Source organism: Folsomia candida, unplaced genomic scaffold, assembly GCF_002217175.1.
Source record: "Folsomia candida strain VU population unplaced genomic scaffold, ASM221717v1 Fcan01_Sc002, whole genome shotgun sequence".
Taxonomy (NCBI): Eukaryota; Metazoa; Arthropoda; class Collembola; order Entomobryomorpha; family Isotomidae; genus Folsomia; species Folsomia candida.
This window is the reverse complement of record NW_019091194.1, coordinates 4608706-4618087: the sequence shown is the minus strand read 5'-3', so window position 1 is coordinate 4618087 and position 9382 is coordinate 4608706. Positions and strand designations below refer to the sequence as shown.

General features: G+C 37.7%; 1 protein-coding gene and 2 long non-coding RNA genes across 3 annotated transcripts; 1 reads left to right on the top strand and 2 right to left on the bottom strand.

The window, feature by feature from the left end:
- Positions 1 to 162: 162 nt before the first annotated feature.
- LOC110843794 (RNA-binding protein NOB1) lies at positions 163 to 1835 on the bottom strand. The gene is made up of 5 exons (XM_022089833.2): positions 1650 to 1835; positions 1418 to 1550; positions 910 to 1346; positions 456 to 831; positions 163 to 384 (listed from the first exon to the last, which is right to left on the bottom strand). Exons 1-5 carry the CDS (start codon positions 1707 to 1709, stop codon positions 245 to 247), a joined length of 1146 nt encoding a protein of 381 aa, XP_021945525.1. The 5' UTR covers positions 1710 to 1835; the 3' UTR covers positions 163 to 244.
- A 3186-nt stretch (positions 1836 to 5021) lies between these two features.
- On the top strand, positions 5022 to 5864 carry LOC118434636. The gene is made up of 2 exons (XR_004834159.1): positions 5022 to 5409; positions 5501 to 5864. It is a non-coding gene; the product is annotated as an uncharacterized LOC118434636 (long non-coding RNA).
- A 45-nt stretch (positions 5865 to 5909) lies between these two features.
- Positions 5910 to 7132, bottom strand: LOC110845113. The gene is made up of 2 exons (XR_002547495.2): positions 6662 to 7132; positions 5910 to 6361 (listed from the first exon to the last, which is right to left on the bottom strand). It is a non-coding gene; the product is annotated as an uncharacterized LOC110845113 (long non-coding RNA).
- Between the last annotated feature and the right edge of the window lie 2250 nt (positions 7133 to 9382).

The window sequence follows — 9382 nt, the reverse complement described above, 5'->3', positions numbered from 1 at the left end:
CTCAGCCTCTGAATTTGCCTGCACGGTTTGGGGCAAAATAAGACACCGGTCGCTTTCTCTGCTCGATCGAGCCACAACTTTCTCTTTTTCCCCACTCTGCCAGCTTTCACCACATGGATTTTGATGCTTTGAGGTTATGAGCATGGAAAACATACACGTTGATTTGCTTATTAGGATAACTTTATTCTAAAACAAGATCCCAAGGCCAGAACAACTTTAGAAAATTTGATGAGTGATTAAATTATCAATGTTGATTCTTTCTTTTCCCTGTAGTCTTTTTGGCTGCGTTGGGATTACTCCTTTCCCAATAGTTCTTGCCTCCGTAATTTATTCCCAGCATGGCGGCTCGAGAATAGACATCCTTCGTCACGAAAGGGGAATTTCCTGTAAACAAAAGGGAACATGTGAAAGTATGATTGTGAAAGTATGACATTTCATTAGTTCAGCGTAAGTACCAGCAATGTATTCAAAGTCCAGTGGGTTATTTCTTTTCAAAGCTTGCTTCGAAGGGCGTTGTTGAGGGATTGGTTGATCCTCCGATAAAATAGGATTGTTGGAATGCTTTCCTCCCCTGGGCATCGGCAGTGGAAACTTTTTTCCCTTTCCGGTAAGATTTACTCGACGCGAAAGGTGAATAACTTGAGTTCCATCCGGATTCACTGTGACCGAGACTCGTTTGAGGGTTTTATGCCCACATTTAGGACAGAATAATTTCTCCATCTTGCTTGTAGTTTGGAAGCATGTGTAGCACCGAAGAATATATGTTCGCAATTGATTAATTAGCATTCCGTTGGAGGATAATACTTTAATACCAATGTGCATCATTAGATTCTGAAATTAAACAAGTACACATTGCAAATTGTTTGTGATTATGGCAGAAATTAATAAGTTAATCATCATGGCACTCACCTGCATCGAGAAATCATTGGTTAAACAAGCAACTTTAGTCTCAACATCCAGATCCTGAAATTCTCCATTCTCAGACTGAAGTTCCTTAATTTTCTGTTTATAATTCGAGGGTGTGATCCATCCACTTTCGTCATCTTCTTCATCTTCATCCTGACTACTTTCCCCTTCAGAATTGGTTTCGCCATCTGCAGATTCACTTTCACCGTCTAATTTACTAATATTGTGGTCAATCTCGTGTTCCTGCTTATTTTCGCTTGATGCTGCTGGTCCTTGTCCCAGAACAGTGAGCCTTTTCACATCCAATTCAGTTTTTAGCTGCAGTGAGCTAGCTTCGGGTCCCAATTGTTCTTTTGTGATTTGATAAGCTAGTGCAATGACCTGAATGTCAACAGCTGATAGTGAGGTATAATCACCAGTCACTTTTGACAACCTCGTAACTGCGAACAAATAAGCACGTATAAATAAAACTTAATTAAGTCTATCTAATTAAAACAAATTAATAGATTACCAAGTTGAATGTACTCTGAGTGGGGTTCTCGAAATTGCAATTCATATGGAAGGACTTCTAGACGCTGACGTGTCGCACTATCCTTTATCTCGCCAACTACCTCTCTTGTGGTATAGATATTCTCCCCCAATTCCTGAAATTTTGTAATTAGGTTATCAAATTATTTCGCCATTATTATTTCACCATTACTGAATAAATGAAACACGTGTAAATATATTTTTTAAACACATACGTGAAGGGGGATATTTTTCACAAATGCGTTTGTATCGCAAACGAGGTGCTCGACCTTCATTGTTATTGATAATAAACAACTGTGTTACAAGTTAATTCAATCGAAATTAAAAATTTTTTAGAAGTAAAACATTGAGAAGCACAGAAATACAAAGAAACTCGTGGTTGGCTTAAATGCGGCGGTACGAAGAATCAACATGCAGGGGCAGTGCGCAGTGGTACGCTTCAGATTTGCTTTGTCTTTGTGCCGTATGCAAATTTCTACATGCAAAAATACGATCTGTGTAACATTTTTAATGTAAAACTGACATAAGACGCCAACATAATTTTTAAATCTAATAAAGAAAAACGTCATCTGATCCAGTTTAAAAAATCTACAGGTGTGCAGTGTGCAGTGCTTCTATTTAGTCCGAGTCAGGGTCAGAACCAGTAAACTTGTGTAATATGTACCATGTTTATGTAATACATTCCCATAATGCAGCATGCAAAATTTCAGTTTAAAATTTTAGGCCATACAATTTATTTCATAGACTTTTTCCAACCATGTACTAATTGTTTCGTACGGCTAGTACGTTTGACTTTGATCTATTTAAAAATGAAGGACCAACCGACATTTTGTGCCTATTCCTAAAGTGGTAGGATATGCATGCTCAACTATGGAAAGGTTTGTGTAGGACGGAAATATTATGAGAAAACACTCTCATTGGATGTATGCATTAAGGGTCATATGAGTATTTAAGTTATATTATTTCTAAAAATAATATTAAGTTTAATGGTCGTATACAATTTTGCTTAAAATAGAAATAAGTCTTCCCAGAAAGTTAAATATTCATTCGGTTTTCGTCCATATCACACATCCATGAATTTTTGCTAAGAAACATACAACTTAATTCATTACGTGTTCCACATTACGTGCACATTAGCTGAATTAGCTGAATTATTTTATTATTTGACGCCAGTTATTTTTATTTTGGCGTAAAAATCATACAAAAGTGAATAATTAAAAATCTCAATAATAAGAAAATTTTATTTTTATTTTGGCGTAAAAATCATACAAAAGTGAATAATTTAAAATGAAAATAATAATAAAATATTAATGAACTCACGTAATGTAACGGACGAGGAATGGCGAAATTATGGCATGGCGACAAAATTTGGCGAAAACAAGGTGGTGGCGGCGGGTGTGACCTTGCGACATGTCGATAACACCAAAAAGAAGTCTCTGTCGAAGTTTGATGGAAATCGGACGAAAAATGGCGAAGTTATGGCATGGCGACAAAATTTGGCGAAAACAAGGTGGTGGCGGCGGGTGTGACCTTGCGACATGTCGATAACACCAAAAAGAAGTCTCTGTCGAAGTTTGATGGAAATCGGACGAAAAATGGCGAAGTTATGATATGGCGACGATATTTGGCGAAAACAAGGTGGTGGCGACGGGTGGGACCTTGCGACATGTCGACAACACCAATAAGAAGCGTTGTGTCAAATTTGATGCAAATCGGCCGAGAAATGGCGAAATTATGGCATGGCGATGAAATGTGTCGCCATGCCATGCATTTATAAGGGGGGGGAGCTGTTGGCCGCCCTGAGAAGGGCGTTTCCAGAGCACACGACGAGGACGTCGCTCCCTCGTGCTCCACGCGGGTCGGCCCCCGCGGACGCCCGAATGCGTCCGCGGGGGTCTACCTCCACCGGCCGGGAAAGCCCTATCCACGTCACCGCCTCCGCGACCGCGTTCCCCCGGAGGGTCTCGTCTTACCCTCGCCTTACGAGGTGGGAGGTCCCCGTAAATCGACCCGCCATTAAGGTTTCGAACCCGGGAACCCGGCCGGCCCCAAGGGGAGGTATCGCTAAAGAGCGGCGTCACCCAAGGGTTGGAGGTAGAGAGCCCCTCTCACTTGCCAAGCGCCACCCGCACTTTTGGCAAGCCCCGCCGGCTCCCCACCCGGTGAGCCTGCTTGGTGGGAGGAGCATTGGAGGGGGGACCTTCCCGTAAGGCTCTCCCCTTGCAGCGTTGCTCCCCCGGACCACCCCTCCAACGGGAAGAGAGTCGGGGCTGTGGGACAAACCACGGGTGGACCCGACTCCCCAAAGAGGCAGGGCGGTCCAGGGGCGCGGCTACAATGGGGAGCTCACCCAGGGGTCCCCCACGAGCGCCTCCCGCAGACTGACAAAAATTTCTGGTGCAGCTCCTTTTATACCCTCTGGAGGGCGGTGAAAGTTCTGCTATAAATAGCACCCGGTGAAAGTTCTGCTATAAATAAGTTCTATAAATAGCACCCGGTGAAAGTTCTGCTATAAATAGCACCCAGTGCTATAGCCTATGTATTAACATAGACTATAGCACCTAGTCATACTGGGTGCTATTAATAGCCTATGTATATTAATAGCACCTGAGATAAGCGGCCGCACATGTTCCGTGTTTACAATTGTTACAAATAATTCATCATTAATAATTAATTATTTCAACGTTGTTGAGGTTGGGTAAATGCTGATTCTTATAGTTTTTTGGTCGCTGATTTCGAATCTGAGGTCAGTTTTTCGATTGCGACATCATGGGAAGAGACACAGGGCCAATTAATTATGTTAAAATAACACGTAAAATTATAAAGCTGCAAATATAAGGCTGGGTTTGGTAGTACTTTATGAATAAATTAAAAGTTGACATAAATTCATGTAACTCTTGTCAATCAGAGAGTGAAAGGTTTGGGAACTGCCACTATGTGATAATTTTTGTAATAATCTACATGCCAACTACTGCAACTTCAGGTGCGTTTATGCTTCACGTAATCGTCATGTCCTCCTCCAAATCCGATTTTTTGATTGGTTAAAATTGTTAATTGTCGTAGTGATCATTTCGTTCAGCCAATCAAAAAATCGGATTTGAAGGAGTACGTGACGATGACATGAAGCATAAACACCACTTTCGTCTCTTCACAGTCTTCACGATGCTTACTTCGACGATGAAAAAACTTCAATTTTCGAAAACCCTGGTACCTTTTTTTGGAACCAGTGTGCACTCACATTTCGTTCCCACGAATTAATCCCACGAATTAAAAATTATGAAAAGTATTTGCGAACTAAATACTAGCCCTGGAGATGCGCAAGTTCACAAAATGATTTTCAATCCAATTTATTTTTGCGAACTTGGGAACTTTATTCTTTTGCGAACGTTGCTAACGATGCGAACTCAAAATGAATACCCTCATTGTCAGTTCCACATTACGTGCACATTAGCCGAATTAGCTGAATTATTTTATTATTTGACGCCAGTTATTTTTATTTTGGCGTAAAAATCATACAAAAGTGAATAATTTAAAATCTCAATAAAAAAGAAAATTTTATTTTTATTTTGGCGTAAAAATCATACAAAAGTGAATAATTTAAAATGAAAATAATAATAAAATATTAACGAACTCACGTAATGTGAAACGGAGTTTACATGCTTTAATTTTTTTCATGTTAAAAAATTTAATGATTATTTTAGATGAATTAGAATCTGTATTAAACTATTTGGAGGATCAATTTGAAAAATTAAATGCTTTAATTTTTTCATGTTAAAAAATTTAATGATTATTTTAGATGAATTAGAATCTGTATTAAACTATTTGGAGGATCAATTTGAAAAATTAAATACTTTAATTTTTTCATGTTAAAAAATTTAATGATTATTTTAGATGAATTAGAATCTGTATTAAACTATTTGGAGGATCAATTTGAAAAATTAAATGCGTTGGCCAATATTATGCCCAATCCAGAAGGTACATTTGGAGTGAAATTCATCATTTAGAGTGAAATCACTAAAAATGCATACATACTTTTATTAATTAAACTGATTTTTGACTTACATAGCCAAAGCCAACACATTTGTGAAAAGCTGTCAAGAGGGTCTAACTCTACAACTGAGCAATCTTAAGGCCACGTTGATTGAAATAAAATCGGAGCTGCGGCTTTCAAACCCAGATCGGGTATTCAGAACGGACAAACTTGATGTTGACGATACGGAGAAAGCAGAAGAAGTGGAAGAGGGCGCAAATTTGGTATAAAATCTGGAGGAACTATCAATTGGCGATGAAAAGAATGTGAGTACTTGAAAATGCCACCAAAAAGTATAAATTTATCAGAGTTAATTATTTTCATTATTACGACCATTCATTCAACCATTATTGTATCAAAAATACCCTCGTATAATTAAAAGTAAGTATTATGCACAATATATATCTTATAGTCCAAAGATTGAAACTCTAACATATTAATTTTCATCATGAAGAAGGGTTTTGAAACGAAGGAATTTTACTTTATTTGCATCAAACCATCGAACCATCAAAGAATAACAAAACCACACAAGCAGCTACATATTATTTGATATCATTACACGCACAACAATTTCATAAACACAAAGTTCAAGAACCACACATTGTTGTATGGGCATGTAACGAATCAGAATTGCACGAGATTCAGCAGAATGTCTCATTTTGCAATTGAAAATTTGCACAATACTTTTTCCGTATACACGAACCCTATAATTTGGGAATGGAACTGAGCAACCGCTTTAATGAAAATTACTCTTATCTCGTCTTCATCATTCTCATCATTACAGTAATCACTCGTCTCCAATAATCCGCACTCTCCGGTTTCTTATATCCGTCAATTGGATAAAATCCCATACTTGTTTTAAACACCCATATCGCACCGGCCAAAAAGATCGTCACTCTGCAAGAATGAGGAAGAATCTTTCAAGAAATTTGACATTACACAAAGACCACTCCATTATTTTAAATCCCGCAAAGTACCTCCCATAATACGCTACGTGCAGATTTTGCAAATTTTTATTATGATAGATGTGCCATGTCAGCAAATCAGAGGAACTCAAATGGCGGATGGATGGATACTACTCAAACAACTTGACTGGCTTAATCCGTTAATTGCAATTTTATGTTTGCGGATAAGACCCTCATCCTCGATAAGACGCATCATCATGCCACATGCTACAACTATATTTCACCCGTTTACCTTGTCAAAATCGCAATTTGAAATTATTTTCTCAGCACGAGGCTTCCACTTGTCAATTCTTTAATTAGTGGGTATGCCTTTGCTCACTTAAGGTGGAGTGTATAGTGTATTCTGTGAAGCCGGTTATTATTTCTTTGACTGGACATGACATCAACAGCGTCGGTCACATACTGTGCCCCCACATCGCATGTACATATGTAACAAACACTTGCGTATAATATATGCTGCTGCGCCGCAAAATCAGAGTTAATTGTTTTTAAAGAGCCAACATAAGAAGGATTCATACACAGAATTTAAATTAGAAATAAAAATTCAGCAGATGAGTTGGTAAGAATTTAATTTATGGGGCTGTAATTGCCTCGGTTTATCGGCATCCTGTTGAATGCATAAGTGAACTTTTGGTGTGAAGTGAGGGCTGAAGAATGAGTGAAATGGCCAGAAGCCAGGGTGTACCTTTTGTACGATATTATGGATCTGCAGACATTCGCATTCCCATGAGTGGTGGAGAAACCATGTTAATTATCAATTAAATTAAGAGCTGTCAGCTCTTTGTAATAAATGACATCTGAATAGCACTTCCACCTCGGCTAATAAAGAGGACTCTATTCTATGGATGGATATTCATTAGAGTGCAACATATGCTGAGAATTTCAGGCGAGATAATAACTGCAAACTTTTGGTGGTCTGGTCAGGTAGATGATAATTTCATAGAGTTGCTATTTTGGGGGTGAGAATAGCGTAATAATCGTTGACAATAAAAGTGGGTTTATTCAGTCAGTCAAAGTTAAATGAGACAAGTGCTGACCAACAATTAATTCACACATTGTTTCCGTCCTCGTTGATCGTCTCAAGTGTGTACTGTCTTGTGAGATCCTAAATTTGAGTTTGGCTTGTTAAGTCCATGTAAGGTTCCGTGTCACATCTAATTACAGGTGAAATTTGTCAAGAGTTCATTCTCTTACTTTTACTCTTGACTTTTGCCTAAATATGTTAAAGCACGTGGTGGTGGGCTCGACTCGACAAATATTTATTTAAATTAGGTTTTTGACACTAAACTTTCCATATTGGTGTGTGCTAAATTTCAAATTAGTATTTGGTCTTTGTGTACATTTATTTAGTTGATTATAATGAATTTACAAGGCCCCAAAAAATGGGAAATCTTAGTGAGTCAGCACAATCACAGTTAATAAATAAAATTAGATTGAATAACTTTTGCATCACCGCTCTCGGGATAATTTTTACTGGGTCCACTGTAAATTTAGTTTTGCATACGCATGAACTCTTGCATTCATTAAATTAATTGAGATTACAAGATGACGTTTTTACTATTGAACGAGAAGTTGAATAAATTAATCGATATGAAATATAATTGTGAACTGCGAATTTTAAATTTAGAAAGATTTGAAAATCTACAATTTCGATATATAAATTTAGATATCCTATTAATTCCTATTCAGATGAAATCTCCAGACCCTTTGAGGGGGGGGGCAATTATTCTAAATGATTAATTAATGCTTCTAGGAAAAATTATACCGAGAGCGGTGATGAAAAAATTATTCAATCTAATTTTATTTATTAACTGTGATTGCGCTGACTCACTAAGATTTCCCATTTTTTGGGGCCTTGTTTATTTAAAACTTGTAATTGGTTGTCAAAGACATTATTTTTACTGCACAACCGCCGTTATTATCGGCACCCTGAATATATTCATTAAATTTTTGATTTTCAAACTTGAATAACGCCGTTATTTCTCAACCGATTTAAGTCATTTTGCGCTTAAAATGTCCGGAATGACCTTGACTAAAATATTTTCAATAAGCGAGCATGCTGAGATGCACCACTTATGAATCATAAAAATAAATATGTTTTCAGGGGAAAATTTTTGCACATTTTGGCACATAACTTGGGTAAACATCAAAAATTCGCCAAGTCGACTAGCAAATCTTTTCTAAATTACCTAACAATGATCTGTGCAAAATTTCATCAAAATCGGTTGAGAAACGGCCGAGAAATCGACTTATATCGCTTTTTTTGGGTGGGGTAAATGCATACTTAGCAATTTTTTTTCGTTGTCAGGTATTTGCCTCACTAAGAAAAATGGATACGATTATCAAAATTTTGACATTTAAAGCAACTTCAGGTATGCACAATTATTTCATCAGGTTAAATTGAGACTTTTTACAAAATTTTACCCAATCCAAGGTAAAACAGACAACCGGACGACTACCTTTTGCTTGAAACCAACCCCCCGAAAAAACAGAACCCACAAAGTTTGTAAATCTCCTGGTGAGGTGTCAGATCCAAATGTCATGTTTGTTTCATGCATGATCATGCAAAACAAAAGACCACACAAAGCAAACAACTTACTAATCAAAATCAAAATTGTGCACGGAAAACAATAGAAAAAGCCAGTGATTTAAATGTATTTTAAATGAAAATCGACTTTTGCTTGGCCATCGCAACCGTTTAAGAAACCAAGTCACATAATCGGACTCACTGACACTTACAAGCAAATAGTGGAGTCGAACTTTTTCGAGACAAAAGATTTATTTAGTCCATCTCTCACTAGATGAGTTATGCATTTTTCGCAGCGTGTGTGGTGGTGCTAAATGCCTTGACGTGCATGTGGCGAAAAGGGTGTGCTCCCTCAAAGCATGTTTCGCATGCAATTCGACGAATCCTCCTCTTTCTTCGTTACGCAGTTATGAAGTTGAAGTTGGT

Excerpts from the sequence above, each read along its gene's own strand:
- LOC110843794 (XM_022089833.2), bottom strand. The coding sequence starts at position 1,709 with ATGAAGGTCGAGCACCTCGTTTGCGATACAAACGCATTTGTGAAAAAT. Across the intron at positions 1,551-1,649 it reads TGAAAAATATCCCCCTTCAC|GAATTGGGGGAGAATATCTA; the intron begins GTATGTGTTTAA and ends ACAAAATTTCAG. Across the intron at positions 1,347-1,417 it reads CTCAGAGTACATTCAACTTG|TTACGAGGTTGTCAAAAGTG; the intron begins GTAATCTATTAA and ends ATTTGTTCGCAG.